Genomic DNA, 26636 nt, shown 5'->3' with positions numbered 1-26636 from the left:
GAAAAAAAAAGAATATAGTTATAGAATCAGAATATTTTAAAATGTATCATTCACTAATTATATTACTTTTATTCTTAATAAAAATAAAATATTACAATTGAATAATGAATAGCTATTATATACAATAATAATATAAAAATAATTAAATATAGTATTTATTCTTAAATATAAATTAATGGGCATACTTTAAAAAATAAGGTGATAGTTGGATTTCTAGGAACCGCCACAAAACTAAAAAGATTATTTTGTTATTAAAAAAATATATTTTGATAGTACCAAAAAAATATTATATTGCATTACTTATTTGGATTCGTTTCTGTCTAAGTTGTTGCATTTCCGAACCCGGTCCGAACCGCAAGATTTCGGGTCACATGATCACATTAGCTATTTAGATATTTCTTTTGCTTTGCAACACTTCAAAAGAGTTCTTATTCCTTCAAGACTTTTCGAAACGAGGATTTAGGGTTTTCGATTTTTGGTTTTAGAAACTTGAGATTCTGAGTGAGTGAGAAAGAGAGCGATGGCTGATCATCACGAACACGAGGAAGTGAAGGGTGAATCGTTGTTGGATAAGATTTCAGGAATTGTCCATGACCACGATTCATCTTCTTCAGATTCTGATAACGAGAAGAAAAACGAGAAGAAAACCAGTTCTCCTCCTTCTTCCATCAAATCCAAGGTTTTCAGGCTTTTCGGAAGGGAAAAGCCCGTTCACCACGTCCTAGGTGGTGGAAAACGTATGCGATTCCCCTTTTTTATTTTTATTAATTGTTTGTTATAATTTAATTTTGGATAATTTATTGTTTTTATTTATTTTAATTTGGAATATGAAATTTGTTTGTCCATCTAGCTGTGTTTATAATTTATACTGCGGGTCTAGGGTTTATAAGTTTTTAGGTCTGATCTTGTTCGATGCAAGTGTATGTCGTTCACTCTTCAGATTGGATTTTATTTTTATTTAAAAATGAAATTAATTGAGAATTTAACTGGATCTAGCTAGATCTGCACTGTTAGAAGATCGACTTTTGTAGCTGTAACCATAGCTGGACTTTGTGTCTGGGTGAAGTTTACAAATTTTCTGCAATTAAATTGTTGACTTAAGAGAATCGTTCATGACTGAGTTTGACTAGGATTGATCTTCTTAATTTCCATTGCAATACCATTGGTTTAAAATCTAATTTCAACTGGTTATATGAATTTCGAGTTAGGATCATAGTTTTTGCTATATGGGTAATAAATATGACATGGTATTCAATACGGATATGTTAATAATTAGATTGAAATATATCAAGATGAAAAATATCTTATAAAGTACTGAAGTGCCCGCTATGGTAGTTATTGGTGTGAAAGCCATTTAGAGGTATTGGTGCTACGTAGGTTTTGAGTTGTCTGATATATTTGTGTTGTTATTCCTGATGTGTTTGTTATATACATTGATTTGCTTGTTATGCAACAGCGGCTGATGTGTTTCTTTGGAGAAATAAGAAGATATCAGGAACCGTGCTTGGAGTTGCGACAGCTGTGTGGGTTTTGTTTGAATTGCTTGAGTACCACTTCCTCACTTTGGTTTCTCACCTCCTGATATTTTCACTGGCAGCATTGTTCCTGTGGTCAAATGCTTCTGCTTTTATCAGCAAGTAATGTGCTAATACTGTGTTTTGGTTTGGTCTTATGGTACTATGCCCTTTCTATTTGTTGATTAAATTATTTGTTTTGGATTTGACTAGGAGCACACCTAAGATCCCACAAGTACATATTCCAGAGGAACCTGTTTTGCAGTTTGCCTCTGCTCTTAGAATTGAGATCAATCGAGCTTTTGCTGTATTGAGGGAAATCGCATCAGGAAGAGATCTCAAGAAATTTCTCTCGGTATGATGATATCCTTTTTATCACACTTTGTTTTGTTGTCATTTGTTGCATCTGCTCCATCCACTCAGAAATTGTTTGCGACTAAGTACGATGTGGGGTTTTACTGGCATGTCTTTGGTTGTTTACATTGTTGGTATTTTTGTTGCTGTATAAAATGTTTGTTGTTCTATTATTGCGAGTACTGAGTAGGAAATGGACAACAAGACTGTATGTCTTGCAACGTTGCAGGCTGTTGTGTTAATTTTGTAACTTCACTGACACTGAATATGGTTCCACATTGTGATTAATCAGGTGATTGCTGGATTATGGGTTTTATCTATTGTGGGGAGCTATGCCAACTTCTTGACATTGTTCTACATAGGTAATGAAATACTTCCTTATCCATTGACATTCACTGCCTTGAAAGTTTAATTATTATAGTTTGTTATGTGATTGACATGGATCGTTATTTTTGTGAAACAGCTTTTGTTTTGCTTCACACTCTACCTGTGCTTTATGAGAAATATGAAGATCAAGTGGACTCTTTTGCTGAGAAGGCAACTGCTGAGATTAAGAAGCAATATGCAGTGTTCGATGCCAATGTTTTGAGCAAGATCCCCAGAGGGCCTTTGAAAGAAAAAAAGAAAGATTGAAGTGCTGAAGAATATGTTGTACTATGGGTTTTACCTATGTGTTTATTTCGGATCCATCATGAGTTAAAACCCTATCGTGTTATAATTTATTTTTAGGTCCCTTAGTATACATTGTGGAAGAATGTCTTATTTTAATATGCTGCGTACATGTACCTCTGGAAGGTTCCTATATGCTATGGATGACTTGTTTTGGTGTGGTACTTAATATTTTACATGAATACATGCTCTGTGCATTTGGAAAAATTACCGTGACCCACTGTTAATTTATTTGATGGGTGTATGTAGGTCATTACTCTTATCATTCGTTATTCAATTGCTGCAATTTTTATTGTTTTCTCTTGCATTGAAAGGGTTCTGATGGTATGTTTTTGTGAGTTGGTTTTAAGATGAGCTGAAAGAGTCATGAAATATGGCCATTAGATTGCCTGAAACATTTCATTTCTCTTTCTTACCGTCTAAAATCCAATTGAAATTAGATAGTAATTCGGAGTGATTATGTTGCGCAGCTGGTAATATAACGTGGAAGCTGTAGTTGGTCATTTTTCCCACTTGTAGATTGAATAGATTAGGGTCGCATTGCCCACCTAAAATGGACGATTCTTAGAATGTAATTAGGAACATACGTCCCATTCAATGTTTGGTAACGTTTAGTTGTATAAAAATTGTTATTTTTAGATGTATGAAGTTTATTATATTTTGATATAAAATGTATTTTCTAATTATGTGCTTGGAAGAATATATCATTTTTCCTTTGAAAATTGAATGTCATTTCAGAAAATATTTTATATAACCAAGTATAACTAAAATTATATTGCCAAATAAATATAAGAACCAAACATATAATAACTAAATAACTAAAATATAGCAACCAGGGGAAACTGTATTATTATTTGCTTGAATGTTTCTATATAGAATTTCAAGGATTTAACGTTTCCTTAGGAATGCTATCTTAAGGAAAACGAATTGGAGTATTTTTTTTAGTATAAATAAGAGTATTTTTTATGAACTAATCTCTTTTTGAGACTATCCTTTTCCATATATGTCACTTATAAGACATTTGAAGTTTTTGACATATTTAGAATTCTAACCCTACAACATTAAATTTATTTAAGAATCCAGCAAGACTTTATGTATTGATAGAGTGTGTAAGACTTTAAGTGGATAAATTATTTATAGGATATGTACCCATAATTTCCAAGTTATATAAGCAAAATATACCACGTGTAAGTTAACCCTCACTCTTTTCAAATATGAAAGGGCTAACTTAACGCCACCAAAGTATTTTTTTTATTGATGTCAATAGTTGAATACAAATTCAGTGTCACCGGTTGGTATTAAAACTCTTATAAAAGTGACCATGATAATGAATGGTCGTCACCATTTTATAGTTTTCAGATTATGAAAACAAAATTCGAATATAAGAAACATAGGGTAAAGTATGCACGGAGTCTTCATGTATAAACAATGAAATAACTAAATTCTTTCCATTTATCATCAAAGAACTCAAAACTGAAGGTGTCAACACTGAACAATACACGTCTCCTTTTGTTATTATCTTCCTTTAACATAAGACAAGTTTCATAAACACCATATATGGTGAACTACATAACACTGTGAACACACCACTTCATAGATAACACAAACTACACTATAGATAATAAATATAATTGTACTAATGGCTTATTCGGCTGAAGGCAATGTGAACAGTAAAATGGCAAAATATTGATTTTCTATGGAATCTCTGTGGTTTAGTGTGATGTTTTCCCAAATATCATTTCTAAGAAGGGGAGAGTTGGAAATTAAAAGGGTGTAGCCACGAGTTTTGTTTCTTCTCTTCTTTCTCAGTGATTTTTCATAAAAAGTAAGACAATTGCTTTTGTTTCCTTGAACCACCTTCTCCATACAATTCGTTCCACTGCTTCAACTCGCTCATTCCAGCCCCCTCAGCTGAAAAGCTTGCAGCAACCTGCGGTCCAACAAGTTATGAAAAAAGTACTCATAAAGAGTATAGAGCTAATAATTTGAGGCTTATATCATAAACCTGTAAGGGGTTGATGTAATTCCCTTTTAAATAAATTCTAATAGTTCAGAATAGTATTGCTGTTACCTGATTCTTTGCCTCTCTGAAATCCTGCATATTCAATGGCCTAAGTGTGATAACTCTTTCCTGTTTAGCTTCCTGTTCTGTATCCACAGCACCCTGTTTATTTCTGTCTTGAACATCTTTGTTTTGATCCTTGGTAGCTTTATCTTTCTGCTTCTTATCCTGTCATAAAGACATAATCAACATTATAAGTCATCATAATGAACCTATAATAAGTAGGATTATACAAGATCTTAAAAATAAATTATAAATTACCATATTTTTGAGCCTCTCTTGGGCAATTAACTCTCTAACAGGTCGATAAGCTGCAGTTGTGCACAAGTTCTGCATTGAACAGTTTATGACAATATATAAGTGGGATTAGAAGCAGAATTGAAAATATAACAGAAGCATTTGTATATTGTAACACAATTGCTATATCAGAAAGTATTAATAACCTTTAGATCACTTCCAGTATATCCTTCTGTTATAGTTGCCAGTTGCTTAAAATCAATTTCCTCATCAACCTGTTCTTTTGCCAAAAGAGTCCTTAAAATCTTTTCCCTGTTCTCCACTGATGGTAGCCCTACCATAATTCTGCATTATAATGAACATGAAGTATACACATGAGAAAAGTAGAAACCTAAGAAGTGCTTACAAAAATATGAGACATGGAATTACATACTAATAGTGTAATAGGGATAAACTCTAAAAACTATAGGATCAAGAAAAAACTAAAATTTATCTTTAATCATTATGGTAAATTTTTATTGGTGTGACAATTCAAAAGCAAATTGAAAGTAGTAAATTAGAAGTACCCAAAAGTATCTGACATGAATACTAGTATAGTAATACTTTGAAGTACGAATGCTTAATAGATAGAAAACTAGTGGGAAGATAAAAGGGTGGCCTAGTGTACCAGACTCCCAATTAGGGGATATGAGAAGGGTAAATATGCGCAGTCTGATCCAGCAAGTGGAGAGACTGTTTCCAGAAACAAGTAAAATACTAATAGAGGTACCTCCTTTCGAATCGCCTAATAATAGCTTCATCCAGGTCAAATGGCCTATTGGTTGCCGCAAGAACAAGGATGCGCTCTCCGGGTTTTGTCATAAGCCCATCCCAGTGACTCATGAATTCATTCTTTATTTTCCTCATGGCCTCATGCTCTCCAACTCTGGTCCTTTGTCCAAGCATGCTATCAACCTCATCCACAAAAATAATAGTCGGGGAAACCTTGGCTGCAAGTGAGAACAAAGCGCGAACATTCTTCTCATCTTCACCAAACCATTTAGAAGTGATGGTAGACATGGATACATTGATGAAACTTGCTCCAGCCTCCTTTGCAATTGCCTTCGCCAGCATCGTCTTCCCAGTGCCTGGTGGTCCAAATAGTAATATTCCTCTACAAGGCTTTAGAAGTCCTCCAGTGAAAAGGTCCGGCCTTCGAAGAGGAAGCATTACTAGTTCTTGAAGTGATTCTTTTGTCTCATCTAAAGCACCAATGTCAGAAAATGTGACATTAATCTCATTCGCTGGTATTACCTCAGGCCTTATTCGCTTCTCAAACTCATTATCAGGAGGAACTTCCTGTATTTTTGAAGTGAAATTTACAGAACAAAGTGAGTCGACAAAATAGAAAGGATGTTCCTGAGATATGAGACAAACCCCAAAACCAATCTAGTGCACCATTAAAATTAGAAATGAGGACTTCGAGGGAAAGATATATTTTTATGGAAAGCGTTTTACTGATATGTTTGCAATATCATGGAAAGGAAATTGCGATGAAAAATAAGGAGCCTTACAGAAGCTTTGGATGCTGGAACTGATTTTTCATTGTCTGTTTTTCCCACTGAAGTTGATCCTGTTTCAGCCTTTTTCACAGGAGCAGCAATTTCAGACTTGGCTTCTGGTTTCACAACATTTCCTTCCCCTTTTTTCATCTGCATGTGTTCATACGACACGAGATAGAGATAGAGAGAGAGGAACATAGAAAGCATATTAGTACCTGGTGGCATTATTATAAACTTAATTTATAAACAAGCAAGAAGTGCATACCTCAGGTTTTACGGCTTGATCTTTCAATTTCAATGTATCACTTCCACTGGACTTTCCCTTGTGGAATATGCTCAAAGCATGGGACAAACTGTTTCACACACAATAAAGTGAGTGCTGATATATATATATATATATATATATATATAGATAATTCATGCAATTAAGGTTGCAGCTTGCAAGTCTAACCTTTTGCCGGAAATAACAAGTTTCCCATTTCTGTATTCAAGTTCTTTGTTTTTCATCAAATGATAAGAAATCGCAGACACGATAATCTCTTCTATATAGTTACTAAGAACCATTGTGTCTTCCACACAGATGGAATCCAGGTCATCACAATCAAGATCATTGGCTGCAAGCACTTCAATGATATGGTTCCTGTTATCCTGAACTTGTATCCTCTTCATATCCTCTTCCAACTGAGACTTCCAGCTGACAAGATGTGACTCACTTTCCGGTGGCCTGATTTCTATGTTGTATGGAAAGAGTGAAGCAAGCTTCTCATCCTCCTCTACATAGTCATTACCGGAATCCAGAACTCGTGAACCGAGAATCAAAATTGGTCCAGATAGTTTCTCCAACATTTTCTGGAATAATTTGTATATCCTTTGTGATCTATGTAACAAGTTATCGACATCCCGCAGATATAGCACAATTGGAAAGGTTTTTGACACAAAAACCAGAACCTGAATGAAAAAATTGCAATTATCAAATCAGTTTGTATGTGGAGGATGGAAATGGATCCTCTCATGTCAAAAACCTTACACAAGGTCCAACTAAGAGAATGCTCGATTTAAAGTCTTTGTATGTGTCTCTCTTCACATGACTAGGTCATGTGGAACTATTCCTTTTGAGGATATGATGTAGAGCTTTGCTTGGTTCCTAAACATTTTTAATGCTCTGATGCCGCAAACAGACCATAGTTATAAGTAACATTACCTTATAGAGAGTCTGTATAAGAAGCTTTTCATCGAAAGACCAACTGGATGTGCGCCTAAGAGGAGCTGAAGGGAGATTAAAGGACATAAGAAATCATAAGATAGAGAACAATGACCAAAAGATAATTTGGAGTTTTGCCTTCACAAGGAACATGAACATCACTAAAATTTTGACTAGTTCTGACTCAAACAAGATTCTTAATCTAATTCACAAAACTGATTCTATAAATGAAACAGATTATGAGTTCAAATTATAAAGCACTGATTTATCTGTAAATTAACCAAGCAAAATGGGTTGTTTAGTAACTGGTTCAATGAAAAAAGCTTCTCTCTTATTTTTGTCCTTCTCTCAAATTGATGCTTCTAGCATTTGTAGCATTCCTTAATCAGGTCTCTACTCACAAATAAATCTTCAGCAGATTGTAACAAGTAAAATTAAGTACTACCAAAGTACCAATAATCATTCATTCATCCTTTTACATAATCTCTTGAACTAACCTGGATTTGCAGTATTGCTTTGCAAACCAAGGCTGCTTATATTTGAAGAGGAAGAAGCATTTCTTCGGAGCTTTGGAGGATTACCAGACGCTTCAGTCCCCCTGAAAGCATAAACACAAATAGTTAGCAACGATATTAAATAAACTGACCGGTAAGTTTTCTTTGCTCTCGCAATCAGAACAGAATTCGTCCTTTCTACTTACATTGATTGAAGGTCCACTCCACTGCCTTGCCTGTGCATTTTCACTGCGATAAAATCACCTTGTCAGCGATATCATTTTCACAGGCCTTTTAATAAATTGTCTGTTACCAACTACTCATTTAGAATGTTAATGCCTCAGTGAAGAGAGAAGTACAAGAGAATAAACTACTAACTATCATACTTAGCAAATATGAAACAAAAACAGTTAAAGCTACTTGCATAAGCATTTCCTATCTAACCTTATCATGTCTCCATCAATTAAATTTATCGTTATTATTAGTTTTCTCCACATAAACAGTAAAACAATTTTTTTCAGCCACAACAAGGATGTTAAATCTTGTATCAAAAGATTGACAAGGCTTTTTGCTGACTATAAATTTGGTTTTTCACCATGAATCAGAATATATTAATGAGCCTGCACCTTTAGGTTCCTCCTTCTGTGGAAAGATTGAAAATGATCCAAATAAGTCAGATAATCGCTCCAAAGTCGTCTCTGAAGTGGATCTTTTGAAAGACTACAAACAGAAAGAAAGGAAAAGAACAGCAGAAGCCAAATGTTAAGTCAAGAAATAACAACTGATTTATCTATGATGCCTAGAGCAAAACAAACAAGGTAAAAGCTTACAGATTCTTTGTTAGAAGATCCATATCTACTCTGAATCTGCAAAAATGACATAGCAACCATTACATACATAAATAACTGGACAAAGTAGAAGCAACACCAAAAATTCTTGAACTCACCTTCAATGAAAAATCAGTTAAATCTAACAGAAGCAACTTCGCGTCAAAGTAATGAGCTAAAGCCTTGGCAAGCATCTGTTGGTAAAGTTCTTTTGATTCATGAAAAAAAGGAGGGAGAGTAAAGATATCGTTAGCATCATTGGTAGAATCGGGAGCACATCTGTTGTCTCACAACTTGTTACTCCACATGCCACATGTTGGTCAAAATAATACTTAACTATTAAACTTTTAATTTAAATATATTTTTCCAAAGCACACACTTTTTGGTATAGCAGATGTGCTCCCGGTGGGAACATCAAAGCAAAAAATCATATGAATCCCTTATCAGGAAAAAACAACAGATTCCAACACAGTGACAAACCTGCTGGCCCAGAAAGCAAAATAGTTCGGCTTGCAGGAGCAAGATTACGCGTATATTTAGAAACCTCTGCATGCTTTAAATGAACATAAGCAGCACTAGTTAGCAAGACTCGTGTTTGCTCACTGTAATGGCAAAAAGGATAAGCAGGGTTGTATCAGAATTCAGAACAAAGATTGAATTAGCTTAAAATGGATAACAATTTAAATATATGATCAAATCAAGCCTTCATAGAACACATCAATAAGGGTATGATTTAGTATTACTCATTAGATTAAGGTTCAAATTTCTTATCAAATCATGTTTGACTTATATTATCACCATACTATATTGTGTAACGTTATTTTGGAAAATCATCTTAGCTTGTCTCTGGTGCGTGATGTAACATGTTGAGTACAGCAAATTATTTTGCACATTCAATTACGAACTGCATCAATGATCAACATATTGATTGAACAACTTGCCAGTAGTTACTGGACCATTTTTTTTGTACTACTAATAATATCTCTTACATTTTGGGTAAGAAACTAATTTTTTTCGGGGTTCGATTGTCCCTCATAAAAATCAAGTTCTTAACCTTCTAGTCATCCTGGGGATCTAGCGAAACACTACTAGACCAACGCATTGTTAGTCAGTAAACCAATTTAATTAGATTATTTTCATCTCAATTTTAGATTACTTTAATTTTATATTAAAAATATAAGAAGATATATCATTTTTCGTATTAGTATGTTAAATTGTGACATCGATTTTCTTTTTAAGACATTATCTATGAGGAAACTAATATATTCTAATATTAATTTTCCTATATACAAGAGATCACATATGTCACAAGATACTTTATTATTAAGATTGGTTTATAGAAGTAATTGGGGATTTAATAGGAGAATATAACATTATTCTATATAATCGTATTTTGTCTATTTTCAGTATTTTGTAGACAAGATTATGCATTTAATTGACCAAACTATAATTATCCATAATCGAACATACATGTATGATGGACTTAGGATAAGAAATAGCAAAAATAAATAAAAAGCAAAGGTTAGTTATAAAGTACTATGCCTGAGATAATAAGGGAATTTATCAAAAGTGACATTGCTTTCTCTTCCATCAACAACTTGTCTTAGCATTTCTTGTTCTATGTTCTCAGCAGTAATTGAGTTTGAAGAAGAATTATTCCCTCCCCATTTAGTAACACTTTGTCCTGATGCCAATCCAAGTCCCACTCCCACACCTACCCCTACACTTAGTGCTGATATCAGAAGACTTTTCTGTTCCATCACACTTAACAATAATAAAAGAAGTTAAGAACTTTGAACCCTTTTTGTTTTCCCTTATGAGGAAGTGAAAGTTGTTGTTTTTAGGAAGTGAAAGTGGTAATGCAGAGGTTGGATTCAATGAATAATGGTTCTAGATTGTTGTTGGTGATGAGTTCCCACTTCTTATGATTGTTGTTGGAATTGATGTTAAGTGTTTTTAAAAGACAGATTGGTGACTCATATGTGCACTGTTTTACGTGTCATTGTTTTGGTTGGTTTCTTTGTCGGCTTCACAGTTTTATTTACTTTTTCTGGTTTGGATGTACTTCTTTCCTTTCTTCACCTTAAAGTCTAGTACTATAGTTGTCCTGTGGAATCCTTATCTCTAAAATGAAAAATATAATGGAAAAAATAAACTTATCTAATGTATAAACATTGGAATTCTCAAAATATGATCTGGTTCAAGGAAGAGTCTGGCTACAAATAAACTCATAATTTATTTATGTCAATGGTTTGCTATGTCCAAGATCATTAATTCTGATCAGCAGAAAATATCTCTGATAGTAGGCATATCTTATATTATTTTTTGTAACATACTAATTTCTGGACTCAAACATGTTACATTCTTGTTATATAAGCTTAATTTTTTTTAATATGTTAACAGATACAAGTATAATTATACAAAAAATAAACTACAGCAATGACATTAATATTTTATAATTGAGTTTTAATCACTACATAAATAAAAAAATTATGTATTGTGAATTCTAGGATAAAAACGAACTCAAAAAGTTGAGTAAATACATAATATCTAAACATCCAAAAAATTCATTCATGTAATACGTATTTAATACCCCAGTTATTTTGTTTAAAATTAAATGCTCTTATTTTATATAGGACTAAAAATTAGTCTGATTTGAACAGCAAAATTAATGAAATTGACTTGTTTTTATTTGTTTGGTTTGTTATAGTGATACAAAACCGATCCTTTGAAGTTAAATACCATAGAACATCTATTGGAATTTCCCCATTATGTTTGGCCTTTTCTTCTTTATTTCGACGCCATTGAGTTGAAGAATATTTAATTTATACTTGTGATTTTGGTTCTTCTTTGCAATACAGGAAGGTGTGCAAAATTAGAAGAGCCAAATACTGATTATCATGTTTTTTTTTGCAATAGAATAAAAATGCAAGTGAACCAATAAACTGAAGCAAATCTTTCATGTTTAGTTCAGTATAATTCAGTTTCTACGTTGAAAAAATAAGGGGAACTAAACTAAACTAAACCGAACCACTCACTTTTGTTTAAGTCCTGAACTACAACAAAAATTGATTGGAACCCTTTAGTTATACCCTAATCCATGCATATATGGTGCTGAATGACATAAAATATTATGAGGCGCCCTGCACTCAGCAGCAGATCGTGATCAGAGTCACAAAGAGCACCCTTTAGGAATGACTAAAAGACACACTGTTGTGTTTTGATTGTAATATTTAAACAATACAAAAAGATGTATGCACTAAGAATGTAAGAATTTTCACTATCTCTACATCTTACTATTAAATAAAAGTAATACAAATGAATGGGATGCAGCCATTATAACTTTAAATCAGACATTTTACTATTACCACTTAATTTTATAAAAAAAAAGTTCCACATTAGAAAATAACGCATTTAAATACATTAACATTTTAAATATTTCAATATTGTATTTCTTAACAAATACCCATTACTCGTCAGTCAAAACCCTTGTGTTATGGACATAAAATTGTTGGGTGGTCCTGGATGGGGACTAAGAAGGGATGGGCAGCAAAAAACAGAGCACATAGTTGTGGACATCAAATTATGGGGTGGTCCAATTGGAAAGAGATATGATCACAATGCATTCAGCAATAGACAATCATGTAATAATAGTAACACAAGCAATATGCACTGTAACTTGTGAAGTTGCAAAGTGATTGCTAGTGTCCAATACGGGTACATTTTCCTATGTATATTAGTTTCAGACTCAGATCATATCAAACACTAGTGGCACAAACACAAAATCAATTTGCAGAGAAACATATAAATCTACTTTGGTTGGCGCCTGCTTTCTGAGTTATATTGAACGTGACGTGGGAAGCAGCAGAAATACTGCATTAGTTGCTTGCCAATTTCTATAAAACAGATTACATATGGGCAAACATTTCATTCGATATCACTAATTTTTTACATGGGAAAATCTCATCTGAAATTCTGACACCACAACTTAATGACATCATAATCATAATTATAGTGTAACATCAAATTATAATAATATAATTATATTGGGTTGCAATAAAACAACATCGAACTATATGTAGGTTACATCAAATCATATTAGATGTATCAAGTTCAAAAATATTTTTTATCATAAAAATTCATACTGCAGTGAACCACAATTGCATAGACTGCAACCATAATTTACGGTACTGCATCACCCGACTCCTTTATTTTATTTTATAAAAAGCTTTTTCATTAATCGCAGATGATTCTTCCCAATGCAAACAGATGAAGTGGCTTGGAAATGAAATTTTCTTTGAGGAATTGAATGAAAATTTATCAGCAAAAAATCATTAGAAATGGTGTATGACATATTGGAAGGCACATTTCTTTCTGCTAAGATTCTCGTGATTAGGTGTGGCTCAATCAAATTGGTGGCCTAAAGTCCATCTTTAAATAGATGTTTATATATTATCGGTATATCATTTATCATTTATGTTTAATTATTTTTAAAAATAATACAAATAAATGAAACATATTATACAAAATATATATATATATATATATATATATAAATATTTATACTAACAGTACATTTACTCTTTACACAATGTACTAATGGATCAGGATAAATATTACAATACATAGATGGATACAACTTTACTTCTTACTCAGGAGTATATATATATTATTATATCATCTATCAGTTATATTAAATATAAGTAATATAATAATGAATAAGAGATAATGCTATATAAATCTTTATAATAATGAAGAGAAAAGGGTGAGAGAGAATGAAGAGAAAGTAAATCTTTCTCTCCTTTATATGAGAAAAGAAAAAAGGGAAGAGAAGAAAAGGTGGGTGAGACTCACCACAAATGAATTCTCTCCTACTTTGGAGAGAAAGGGAAGAGAGAATAAATTTTTTTATTGAAATCTCAAAAATGTCCTTCAATTTTGTTTATTTTCTCTATTTATTAGTTTTAAATAGTACTAATATACATAGATCTTTTTTTAATATAAAAAATATCAATTAAAAAAAGTTAATTGATATTATAATAAAATATATAATTACATATATAATTTAAAATTATAATATTTATTTTTAATTAATAATAGAACAACAATTTTCTCCTCTTTATTTTAGGGACATTTTCGTCATTTGAATCATAATATCTTCTCATTTTCTACCCAACCAAACAAAAGAGAAAGGGAAGAAAATATCTTTTTCTATTTATTTTCTCTCAATCTTCTCTTATACCAAACATCATAAAAATCTACTCTATTTCTTCTCTTTCTCTTTCTCACCTCTTTCTTACATTTTTCTCTCTTCTTATTTTCTCTTATCAACCAAGTAAAGCATTAGTGTCTCCCCGGTCAAAAGCAGGGGTGTGCATGAGTCGGTTAAAGTTTGTCCTTTACTCAACCATAGATATTAGCCAGGTCATTTTTTGAACTCAAACCCAACCCTAAATCTCTGAAGCTAACCTAACCCCTCTGAAACTCAATTTGCAATCGGAGCATGATTTGGGATTCACATTTATCCTTAATAGCATCGACCACGAGGGAACCATAAGTTTCACTGTATCTGACCCAAGTCAGAAGAAAACGAGAGATATATCAGTTACTAGTGGTACTAGAGATCACCTATCCCAAACGGTGTCTCATTCCCTGTCCCAAATCAATCATATTAACATATGGATAAAATAAAAACTTTAAAAGCAAAAAGTAATAAAATGAAGCACTCTGATTGACTTAGGACATAGACTGGGATACCATTTGGGACAAGTGATCTCCATCCCTAGAGAATTGCCACCCTTTGTACTGATGCATTGAAGATGACATTTTTTTGGCTTCATGTTGAGATTAAACTATGAGTGTTGGTAATATGGAAACTCGTATCACATTTTTATGCTTATTATACCCCATAAGTCCATAACTACTTTTTGCATGGGGCATTGGTACATGTCTATGTGGTTTTGTTGTGGGTTTTTGTTTGTCTAACTATATTTTTATCCAAATCGTCCTTTAACGTCATGTATTGGTACATGCTCCCTAAAATGAATGGATTCAATTATAACTGTCAAATAATAGCATGTATTCATCAAATATATGGACAAAATAGGGGCACTGGTCTCTATAATGTACATTTGTAAGAGCCCATAAGCTAATGTTACAACTTGAACATGCACTTGATTAGTGTTCCTTAACAACGAGCCACTGTTCTAGAAATTCTCTAGTGAGAGATGCACTTTAAAGAATAAAGTGAGATCATAACTGTAGATGAGAAAATCAAAGACTTAAATTTTTACCAGCAACAAGCATGTCCATAATAAATTGTACACTATCTGTAGTCAAGGGTTATGATCTTACACTTCATATTCTAAAGTATATCCCTCACTTTAGAGAAGTCGAATCCAAATCTGAATCCGAAACGGGTGCACATACACTAGCATGCTAGTGGCCTGCAGTGATCTCTATCTAAATGATTGGCTCCCTGCTTTCTAAACTCTAAAGTATAATGAATTTCAAGAAGCTATTTCATCAAGTCTAGGAAAACAAACCCATTCCATAGACTATGCAATAGCATTGATGGCAGTAAGTTCCTTGACCTTGTAAATATAACACCCATCACCATCCCAAGAAATATAAGTGGCAGCACCCTCTGTATATTAAAATGTGCAAGTGCAAAGGCAATTGAACTTACCAGTATTGCACACCACACCGGCATGTATTTGGTAAGCGATGGGAGTAGAAAGCCACGGAAAACTATCTCCTCCCACACAGGAGCGCAGACTGATACTACTATTGCATATAAAAACATTGCCACAGGATCCCTTGCTCTTATTGATTGCTCAACACTCGAAAAGGTGACAGGTGTAGAGGGTAAAAGAGGTAGTAGATCTAGGTTGAACTGTGAAAGCCGATTTACGAGAGGAAACATGAGACATCCCAGGACGACATCTATTTGCCAATTCCCTTTCAGGCTAAACTTGAACCAGTCAGGTGGAAGGGGGCGAAATCGAGAAAGACAACGAAGAAGAATTGCAATTCCAGCGATTCCTTCGGTTACATCGATAACAAGGCTAAATAGTGCTTGCCCTCTAAGCGTCAATGATTCCTTGTTAAAACCAGTTATATGGACTGCGAAAGGAATCATCCAAGATCCTATACACCAAAATGCAGATGTCCAAAGAAGCATAACCTGCATCATACATGGTTGCACAATTTATAGTCTTATTTTAACATTCGATTTTAAAAGAAAAAAAATTAACTCAAACAATTGAATCAACTATCATTCTATCATCATTTGTCTCATTTCCGCTCGCCATAAATTTTCAACTTTTAAGGAAAGGATAACCAAAAGGAGAAATTTTAGTTAATCAGATCTTGCTCTAAGTTTGGGAAGCACTTACTTGTAATATGGTCATTGCATTCCATGGTACAAACCATCGTTTGCCAAATACCTTGAATACTTCATTTGTAGCCTGAAGGGAAATCAAGGCTTTCAGTAAACAGACTGACACAAGATAACCATAACATATACAATATAAAACTTATTTCATTTAAAAAAACATGGCATAAAAATAATAGCACTACTATATTGCCAATGACCAAGTGATGCATGTTTCCATCTTCAAATATGCAAAGAAAATATATCTATAGCTTCATGTATTTAACTGAGCAACAAGATGATGCAGATGTACTATAAATAAAGAAAGCATAGGCTTAAATATAAATCATCTCATGTACTATAAATCAAGAAAGGGCTTAAAAATAAATCATCTCAGTATTTAAGCTCAGTTTGAATTTAGGGCTCATTGAATAATTTCATAACTTACCATGGTTAAATCATGTAAGGATATTTAATATCACACTTGTAATCTTAGTGGTAATATAGGAGATTTCATATTCTCCAGTCTTGGGTGGTATTCAGGCTCAGGTTTATGTTATTAGGTGCTATTGGTTTTGTTTTGACGTCCAGATATTTTTTATGGGTTTAGTAATAGTAGAGTCTCAAGCATTATGGAGGTAAATGTTTTTGGTCAAGTTGATAGAACTGGTCCAATGGAACACCAAAATAGAAGGCAAAACTCTGAATTCTATTCAAGATTCCCTAATTCCTAAATCAGGGCCAAAGTGATAGCGAATAGGAATAGATAGAACCGAAGAAGAACATACAGACTAACCATTCCTACCTTTGCAAAAGATAACAAGCTAACAAAGAGCTATTTATATTACAGCAGTAGTCTACTACAGTTGTAACTAGAGCCTAGTACAGTTGTCTTAACTAATGGAAATCAGTTAGTCAGTGAGCCTCGAACCTGCTCCTCTTCATTTCTTCCTTCTACAGACTCTCCAACAACTATAAAAGGCAGCCTAGTGCACGAGACTCCCACCTAGTGGGATCTAGGGAATATAGATGTACGCAATCTTGCCCTCGCAAGCGAAGAGACTATTTCCAGTATTTGAATCCATGACCTTCAAGTCACATGACAAATAGCCTTACCGTTGCACCGAGAGTAGAAAAGAAACAAAGACTAACACCTAGAGTGCCAAATAGACAAATATTCATACTGTCTTAGTGCGATAACAGGCTCATTGTTAGGGGAGGCTGCACCACAATATAAGAGGTATATTTAAACAGTTGTGATGTTTTCTTTTCATAGAAGGTCCCTTTTATGTGTTATAGGCAGTAAATTGCATTCTTCTTGGTTGTGAGACGCCTTCTTTTCATAAAAGATTCACCATGTGATATCCTAATAAATTCTTCCATCAATTTGCCAATGTTCAAATAAAACAAAATGCTCCCTTAATATATAGTTCACCACAGACTTCCTTCCCAGCCACTTCCTCAGATTAACTATAATTGTACTTGATTGACAGTCTGGTCACAGACTTCCTATAATGCAAATACTCACTGATGGAGACGTAACTCTTTTGATAAATCGGATATGCTAAACTGCAGAGAAGACCTATTTCAGCCATCAGAATCCTAAGGCTGATTGAGAGTAAAAAGTTAATTGGCACTAGAATGAAATTACTAGAAAAATGCATTTCATTAGCAATCATAACCTCTCTAGAGGAACAACCAGCACATTTATATATTTTAAGCATGTTTGATTCATATTTTTTAGCCAATAACATTCAAAATTTTGGCAAGCCAAATTCAGCCACTGCTAAGGCACACAAGGACAACATTAATCTTTGACTTCTTCATTACTTCCTGTTTTTTCGACACTTCCTGTGACAGTTTAGTACCTTTTGATTGACTTTATTATGTTGTATGACTAACAAAGCCACATATAGTGATTTTTATCTTGCTTTTTCTTTTCAATCTGCTATGTTCCCCACTTCCTCTTTTCTGTACTTACTCTAATAAAATGTGTTTGTTTCATTACAGTTCCATTATTCTTAGTTCTCGCATACCTCAGCAGTTAGCTTGCCACTTGAGATTGACTCTATTTTGTTTTCAGTGCTCTGTTTTTGGTCTGCTTTACTTGTTTTGTCGCTATATTAGGTTGCACTTTACTTATTACATTCTCTGTTTTAATTCAGTATTTGTGACACACATGCGTTATTGGCTAACCTAGGATTTTTCACCTGTTTTTGTTATGAATTTTGATATTAGAGCTGCCACACATCTGTTTGATAATGAACATCAGATTTTAGTGCTTGTTATAATATATGATTTCTTACTAATTTTAGCTTCTATAGTCCTTATGTTGGAGAGGTGTGCACTTCTAGGTATCTATCAACTTTAAGGTGTTAACAACTAGTCACCTTTGATTACTTGGAACAAACCATCATATTGTTTTACAAGTCAATAGTCAGGAAACAGAATCCAATACAAACCACCACCAATAATAAGTGTTATTGTGTAAATGAATTTTACTCAGAATGCTTCACAATGAAACTTCACGGCAGTGATCATATCACTCATATTTTTATTTCAATCATGATATGACATTTTTTCAATAACACATATTCTTTGATAAAAATACAAGTCTTTAATGCACTACAGAATATAGGCTCAGCAGAGAAAACCATTTGTTTTAAAAAGCAAGTAATGGACATATTACCTTCTTGAGACTTGACTTCCAGTTTCTTTTGGAGACACTGGAGTTATTGAATTCAGATTGTACCAACTGCTCGGGAAGATATTGGTCTATAATTTCAGGTTTGGGACTTTCTGGAGAATGATGCTCATGCCTAAAGCACGAAATACTCAATTTCTGCAAGGAATGCCGAATAATGAGCAAGGGAAAGCAAGCAAAACACAACCATTTACTTGAAGTATATATGAATATACAATAAAAAAATAACTTGCCATCACTTTTACCGTTAATCACACACATAAAGTAAGAAGAACTTATATCTAAAATTCCTCGAGTGGGTTATTTACTTTACTTCAAAAACGTAAACCCTCGACAAAACTGGACCAGTAGGTTCCTATTGGGCTCAAGCCCAATGTCGCACACTTGACTTGCCATCACAAACCCTTGGGGTTTGTTTGCGAGTTGAGTTTTGTTGGAGAAGAGAGGGAAAGGGAAGGCTCCAAAGCCATAAATACATTGGTGAAATGGATCTGGAACCTTCTATTTCCCTTCCTTTCCCTTCAAAACTCAATTTGCAAACAGACCCCTAGTTAAACACGCCAAGTATGCTCACTACTCTCTGCCTGCATGTTTATCCTTCATTCATTCTATAAGACTGACACAAGTGTCTGAGCGTCTTTTCATGTACCTCACCTCATCTCCAATTAAATTATACCTATCTCCGACATCATCAATCGATCCAACTACACCATCATGTACATGCATAAACAAAAAAATGGTTTTAAATTGTGCAATATTGCGGTTTCATTACCCTCCACAACCAAGTTGCAACCACATTTTCTACAATTGCAGTAAAACTAACATAGCCACATCTGGACCACAGTTTAAAACAATCTAAAACTATGGAATAACAAAAATCTCATACTTGCATAAGTCAGAACCATTTCAGACAAAGTTAAAAACATTTTTAAACCCTTATTTTCAGTAATCGAAAAAAATAATATTTAAAACATGGAATTCAAAAACATTTCCTTCCTGTGGCACAATAACACAAATAAAACTAAAAACAAAATTAAAAAATACGGTAGCATAGAACAAAATTCAAAACTAGTTGCAGAAATTTCTTACCCTAGCATGAGATTGAAAGACCCAAAAACTGCGAGAGAAAGGGTATAGTGTGGTGGCACGAGGAGAAACCTTAATTGGACGAAAGTGGTGACGAAAGATAGAGTATGAAGAAGAGGTACTCAACATTGATGTTATTCTAGATAAGGGGAAATTAGCGACGGTTCAAAATGGAAAAGGTTATGGAAATTAATTCCTTATATGAATAGAAGAAAGAACGAAAGTGGTTGGGTTATTTTAAATGAAGGAAGCTTGTGTTGGTGGTGTTGCAGTGTGGTGGGTCTAAGCAAGTCTTTCTCTCTTCCTGATTGTTCCATTCATAGAGGAAAGAGAACAATATACTTCTGTTTCCAACCCACCCAATACTGGGTTTATGGGTTTGCAATATAAAAATGTTCGATTGGGTATGCCTTAGTCAAAAAGTTCAAAAAGTAAATATTTATTATTAAGTTTATTTATGGGGTTGGTGGAGGTTTTTTTATGGAATTAATATATTTACGCTCAATAGATTATTTATGATTCATTTATATTATTTTTTATAAAATATGACTAAACATTTATGATAAGAATAATAGATAATATAATAATAGTATATAAAATTCTTATATTATTAATGTATATATTTTTTCTATTCATTCGAGTTGAAATATATACTATATACACTGTAGTAGTGATACTAATTTTCTTATATATACATCGTTTAAAATTCACACAATCAACACATTTACATCAATCATTTATATTATTTTTGTGAAATATAGATGGTTCAATTCAGTTTTAGTATATAAAAATCTTACATGGTCACCCAATATTTTTTTTAATAAAGGCGCTTATTGATTAAATTATAACTCACACCTCTCTTTCTCTCAATCTAACTCATGACTCTCTTTTTTCTGTTCTTGCTGTTTTTTTGCAATGTTTTATGGGTAAGAAGAGTAACTAAATTAAGATATCATCCTTATTTAAAGACTATCCTTATATTTTGTTGTAATAGGAGGACACAGATCATCTGTCCCTATTCCTGTCTCGGTCCAATAGAAAATTAACACTTCATTAAAAAAAGGAATTTTAAAAACTTAAAGTAACATATGTACATTATTTAGAAAAACCCTATTGGTTTGGGATATGGGGACACACTGATTTTGGGACAGGTGATCCTCATTCGTAATAGGAAAGAGGATTTGGTTCCAACTCATTGAAGAGAGTTTAAAAGAACAATAGGGAAACTTTCAAGATAAGGCACATGATCGGGTAGCATCTGTGGTGATACGGATGATGGTAGCAGTTGGGCTAGATTGTCATGCTTGACTTTTAGCATTTTGTAGTCCCAATTATTCATCCATTAGTATTATGGATACTTAGAAAAAAGTGTTTATATCACTTTTTAATTTTTATATGAATTATTTTTCTTTAATGAAAATCATGACTCTGTTTACTGTCGAAATATCCTTGTTGAAAATAAGACACTATAGCTACACAATTTTGTAAATTAAGGCAGAAGGGTCTAGCAACACTTGGAGATTACATAGCAGATGACTTTGAGTTTTTCAATTGTCACAGTATAGTGGAATGCATTGCACTGTGTCATTTTAATTACGTTTCTTTGTACCACATTATTAGTCACAATACCATTTTTGCATATCCACATTCCCGCATTATATATGTCATGCCTCATGATTGATAATTTGACATATTAGTGTATTAAGGAACAATCAATTACAAAGATAACATATGTCATAATAAAACCAGAGGCCAAATTGATAACATCTCACTTTGTTTTTTACCTCAGCGTGGAAAATGGGGTTGAACTATTTCTTCTGAGATTTGTACATATTCATGTCTACTCAATCAACCAGTAGACATAAAATTGCTCAGCTAGAGCAGCAAACTTTAATGTTGGTGTCCCAAGTCTCTACAATACAGAGCAGAAATACTTCATTACAAAGAAGAGATCTGTACAAACAACAGTTGAGTAAAATGTGCAGGGCCTTGAACTGAATAAAACATGCAATTTATGTCGAAGCTTATTTGCGATGTTTATAGGGTAAGAAGTCTGGGCTCCCTTTCCTCATCATGGCCACAAACTCTTCATAGTCAATTCTTTCATCCTGCAAGATATTTCGGAATTGTTAGATTCCATCTATATTCAGACCCAATGAATCGAGGCGTGGGATGTTGGACTTCCAATACCCACACCACAAGTGTCTATCAAGATGGACTCTGCCTCTAATACCATGTTAGATTTTGTTCTACCTTAAAATCAATTGGCATTAAGTTTAGTTACAAACAGGTATATAAACCACACCCTTGGAATTGAGGCTGGTGATATGGACTGTGAACATGAATTAATATCTATGCAGAGGATAATCACAAGACACCATACAAACATCAATGATTTGGCACCAGAATTACCAACAGTGAGAAGCATTACCAAATAGTATTTCGTTCTTTACTTTATGAAAGAAGAAAGCCCCACATTACCCAACAACATAATTATTCAATTTTCATGACTGACATTACTGTCACATGTAACTAGGTCAAACAATGTAGAGACAGATATAAGCTAAAAATTATAGAAAGAAAGCATCATACATTATCTTTGTCAACTTCAGCAATGATCTCCTTTATTGTTTTCTCATCACCCATATTGTACTTCTTAAGGGCAAATTCCAACTCTTCCGTAGTGATGTACCTACGAAAACATATGCGACAAGAGGAAAACAAATACGTGATTCAACACTTGAGGTGATAATGTTCCCAAAACTATAAATTATGAATGAAAAATAAATGAGATTACCCGCTCTTATCCTTGTCAAAATATTCAAAGGCTTTACATAGGTGATCCTCCATTTCCATTCTGTTCACATGCATGTTAGCGGTTATAAACTATGAAGCACAGATACAGATACGTATCCGATACGTCGATACGCATTTTTTCTAAAATGTAGATACGATACGTTCAGGGATACACGTATAAATTAATAAAAAATACATAAAATATGATAAAATTATAAGTGTAAATCCTTTTTTTCTCTCGTACCCTCTTTCTTCTCTTTATTTATATTCTCTATTAATACTCACACATCCTCTTCTCTTTATAAACATACTAAGCGAAAAGAAACTAAGAAGTAAGAAGTAAGAAAGGTAAGTCTTTTTCTGTTTGCTCTTCACAACATACCTATGGCGATAGAGGCAGTAACACTAAGCACCGGCCGGTGACGTTATGGATCGGAAAGTACCAGCTATTCGAGGGTCAATGTGGTGTGATGGTAAGTTGGTATGATGTGACATTTGAATAAGTGAATGTTTATTGAAAACAAATCTATCTATCATAAAAACGAATATATATATCCTATATTTTATTGAAAACGAATCCGATACGTGTTTTGATATTTATTTTTATTTTTTTATTTTTTTTATTTTTGGATACTCTATGGACACGTATCCTTCGCAAATCTGAGCGTATCCATGTCGGATACGTGTCGGACACCGACATGTGAGGGTATCCGGCGAATCCGTGCTTCATAGGTTATAAACTCAATATAATCAATGGTTCCATTTCCATCTACATCAGCCTGAAAACCAAAATAGTTATGTTACAGAAGTGGATGAAAAGCTAAAATTAAAATCAAGAGGTAGTCCTACACATAGTATCCACCTCCTTTCTCAGCATCGTCACTGACATGAACGTACGACATCATTGGATAATAAAGGGAATCAATAGTTGCAACACAATGGTGCATCAAGCATAAAGTTCATTACAAGCACAAAACTACGTTTGGATAGCTAACCAAGTGCAACACCAGAATATACCATTGAACTGTCCTCAAGAATCAGTATGGTAGAGCTCTTGTGAGCAGTGTTATCATATCAGTTATCAAACTGGACAAAGTATTGATATAGTGGCAGAGCGAGTCAACCGTTGATTCACTAATTAAAATACATGTCGGTGAAATTAAATATACATATATATTATACCAAATTTTGGTAAAAATTATGCAATTTTCATATTGTTTTAAAGAAAATACAACCGGAAACCAACCAGTACTACTGATTTTGACCAGTTTTGATGCACAACTGATATGAAAAGAGTACCATGCTGGTAAGGGGCTTGGTTCGCTAGTAACTTGGTATACTAGTCAAGCCAGCTAGTACGGTCCAATATTGATAACCCTGCCTTGGGACATGAAGTGTGAGTGTTAGGTTCAAACCCTCGAAAGTGAAAACTTTGTTAGAAATTATAAATTTCTAATTAAGGTGAACATCATATATTTGATACAATGATATCAGCTATTTATTTTCGCGGTTACATTATAAGTGATCTAATTACTGACACCCCTTAGATTTCTAAAAGGTTATAACGGATATGGGCTTAACGGGTGGATACCCATCAGGTTAACCCTATTAGTTAACACATCAGGAAGGTTATGGTCCCCAATACACCAAATCAAATTTAGTTTTCTCATCTCCCCATCAGAGTGAAAACGCAAGTCCCAAGAGGAATCAAGGATTTGGTTGAGGAAGACCATCATACCACATCTTTTTTAGAAACGTGGATCAAAGGAGCACATCCAGGAATATGGATTCAGGTATGACAATGCACCCTTTGATTCATAAATATGTGGTAGAATCATTAAATTCAAGATCCTAGGATTGGTATTTCACCAATCATAAGGAAAATCCAACAAGTGGTATCAGAGCGTAGGTTCTGAATTTTATGATTCTTCATTAAGGGTGTTTCCCCAATCTTGTATGAACCCTAATTTTAATTTGGGGATTATTGAATTATGCTTCCGTTGTTATGTTATAAAGATTGGGAATTTAGGGTTTAATTTGGGAATTTATACAATCTGATTATTGCATAATTGTCTTGAAATATATGACTTAAATCAATTTCTTCTTTGTTACTTTTGTTGATTGTTACTTTTGTTGATTGCGTCAACATCAGAGCTAGACTATGAACGAATGGGTTGATTGCGCTTGACAAACTGCGGATAATTCTTTATGTTCTTTGTTATCCTCTATGCCAGACATAAGGTCCTTTCGTGAGTAAACTTTAATAATAAAAACATTGTTCTGAGGCTTAATAACTCAAAAAATCAATAAACTCTAAAGCCTCCAGCCCCATAAAAGCATCATGGGTCAAAGATATTGCAGCCGAATAATCAAATGATCATCTTTTTTAAGGAACAAAAGCTTAAAACAAATGCATCAGCCCCATATTATTTTAATAAGGGTTGTTTTTTGCAGTGTAAATTTGGTAAGAATTCATGGAAGGAATTGATTTTTTGATGTGATTCTGTGGTTGGAAAATATGAGTAAAATGACTTTAGTGTTTATGCTCATTATGGAGGTTATAACATAGTGGATAAGGGCTGGTACAAATTGTTTACCATCATGTGTTGATACATTATATGTTCTGCACTTTATTGATGTGCATAATTTCTGCACTAAGGTGAATGCAATTGAGATATGTGCGTTAGGCACAAATTTTGTTTTTTTTAATTGGTTTTGCACTAATATAAGCTTTGTTCTTATGAACATTTAGCTTAATGGTAGCGACTCATGGAATTAATGACTATTTGTGGGATTAGATTTGATAATTATAAAAGATATCAAATCTGGAGGTTCAAATTCCAAGATTATATTTTTTTGTAATGGACCCATATTGTGTTAATTTTTTATCTGATAATTATTTTGGATTAATTGATGCAATATGTTGCCAAAGTAACATTTATTGTATAAATTAATTGAATTACACATATGAGTATGAGATTATTTATGCGAATTGTGTTCGGCCTAAAGGAAGACATGATTTGGCAAAATAATAACATACATGTGATGATAAATATGTAACAATTATAAAGTTTATTTTCATGTGAATAATAGTCGGTCCAAATAAAGGCTATTGTTTGACAACTAATTGTTAATATTTGATCATTACACTGAGAGTACCACTTACAAATTAATTTCTCTGTCCAAAGACTACATATTGATGTTGTGTGTTAGGTATCTTGTGATGGGTCTATTATGTGAACATGTCTTGTTTTAAATATATTACATGACTTGTTTGTTTATATTTGAACATGTTATTACTTCTTTGTTATATGGATTCAGTGTCTTTTATCAATGCTGCAAAATTTTCTTCTCAAATCAGTAACAACCCACTGCTGAATGGGACAAACTTTAAGGTCTGGAAAGAAGCCGTAGAAATCATTATCGGCTGTATGGATTTGGATCCGACACTTCGTGTGGAGAAACCCATTTCCACTGCGGAAAACCTCGATGAGGCTAAAATTGAGAAATGGGAACGCTCTAACCGAATGTGCTTGATGATCATGAAACGCTCTATTCCAGATGCGTTTCGGGGCTCTATATCTGAGGGTGAAAGTGCAAGGAAGTTCCTTGAAGAAATAGAACAAGTCTTTGCCAAGAATGAAAAGGCGGAGACGAGTAGCCTTTTGGCTAAACTCATCTCCATGAAGTATAAAGGCAAATGGAACATAATGGAGTACATTATGGAGATGTCTAATCTCGCATCAAAACTCAAGGCACTTAAGTTAGAGCTTGGT

General features: G+C 33.5%; 4 protein-coding genes across 4 annotated transcripts in view; 1 reads left to right on the top strand and 3 right to left on the bottom strand.

Moving 5' to 3' along the window:
* LOC109349940 (reticulon-like protein B2) lies at positions 336 to 2716 on the top strand. The gene is made up of 5 exons (XM_019591012.1): positions 336 to 737; positions 1457 to 1637; positions 1728 to 1869; positions 2161 to 2230; positions 2332 to 2716. The coding sequence occupies exons 1-5, from the start codon at positions 521 to 523 to the stop codon at positions 2499 to 2501; spliced, it is 780 nt and encodes a 259-aa protein (XP_019446557.1). The 5' UTR covers positions 336 to 520; the 3' UTR covers positions 2502 to 2716.
* Positions 3975 to 10923, bottom strand: LOC109349939 (uncharacterized AAA domain-containing protein C16E9.10c-like). Its single transcript, XM_019591010.1, has 16 exons — positions 10442 to 10923; positions 9380 to 9501; positions 9019 to 9107; positions 8903 to 8938; positions 8699 to 8792; positions 8279 to 8321; positions 8076 to 8176; positions 7579 to 7643; positions 6829 to 7325; positions 6643 to 6730; positions 6390 to 6527; positions 5606 to 6174; positions 5043 to 5181; positions 4861 to 4929; positions 4609 to 4767; positions 3975 to 4467 (listed from the first exon to the last, which is right to left on the bottom strand). The coding sequence occupies exons 1-16, from the start codon at positions 10657 to 10659 to the stop codon at positions 4354 to 4356; spliced, it is 2541 nt and encodes an 846-aa protein (XP_019446555.1). The 5' UTR covers positions 10660 to 10923; the 3' UTR covers positions 3975 to 4353.
* On the bottom strand, positions 14958 to 20437 carry LOC109349938. Its single transcript, XM_019591009.1, has 4 exons — positions 20068 to 20437; positions 18964 to 19116; positions 16297 to 16368; positions 14958 to 16085 (listed from the first exon to the last, which is right to left on the bottom strand). Exons 1-4 carry the CDS (start codon positions 20191 to 20193, stop codon positions 15417 to 15419), a joined length of 1020 nt encoding a protein of 339 aa, XP_019446554.1. The 5' UTR covers positions 20194 to 20437; the 3' UTR covers positions 14958 to 15416.
* LOC109350472 (calcium-dependent protein kinase 1-like) overlaps positions 21854 to 26636 on the bottom strand; it is a 7278-nt gene continuing 2495 nt past the window's right edge. Inside the window, exons 3-6 of the mRNA XM_019591706.1 lie at positions 23544 to 23639; positions 22862 to 22950; positions 22657 to 22756; positions 21854 to 22172 (exon numbers count right to left, since the gene is read on the bottom strand). Of these exons, the coding sequence (XP_019447251.1) occupies positions 22089 to 22172; positions 22657 to 22756; positions 22862 to 22950; positions 23544 to 23639 (369 nt within the window). The 3' untranslated portion in view covers positions 21854 to 22088. The remainder of the gene's footprint in view (positions 22173 to 22656; positions 22757 to 22861; positions 22951 to 23543; positions 23640 to 26636) is intronic.

Source organism: Lupinus angustifolius, chromosome LG06 (assembly GCF_001865875.1).
Source record: "Lupinus angustifolius cultivar Tanjil chromosome LG06, LupAngTanjil_v1.0, whole genome shotgun sequence".
NCBI lineage: Eukaryota > Viridiplantae > Streptophyta > Magnoliopsida > Fabales > Fabaceae > Lupinus > Lupinus angustifolius.
The sequence above is the reverse complement of the archived record's forward strand: the minus strand, read 5'-3'. Positions and strand labels throughout refer to the sequence as shown.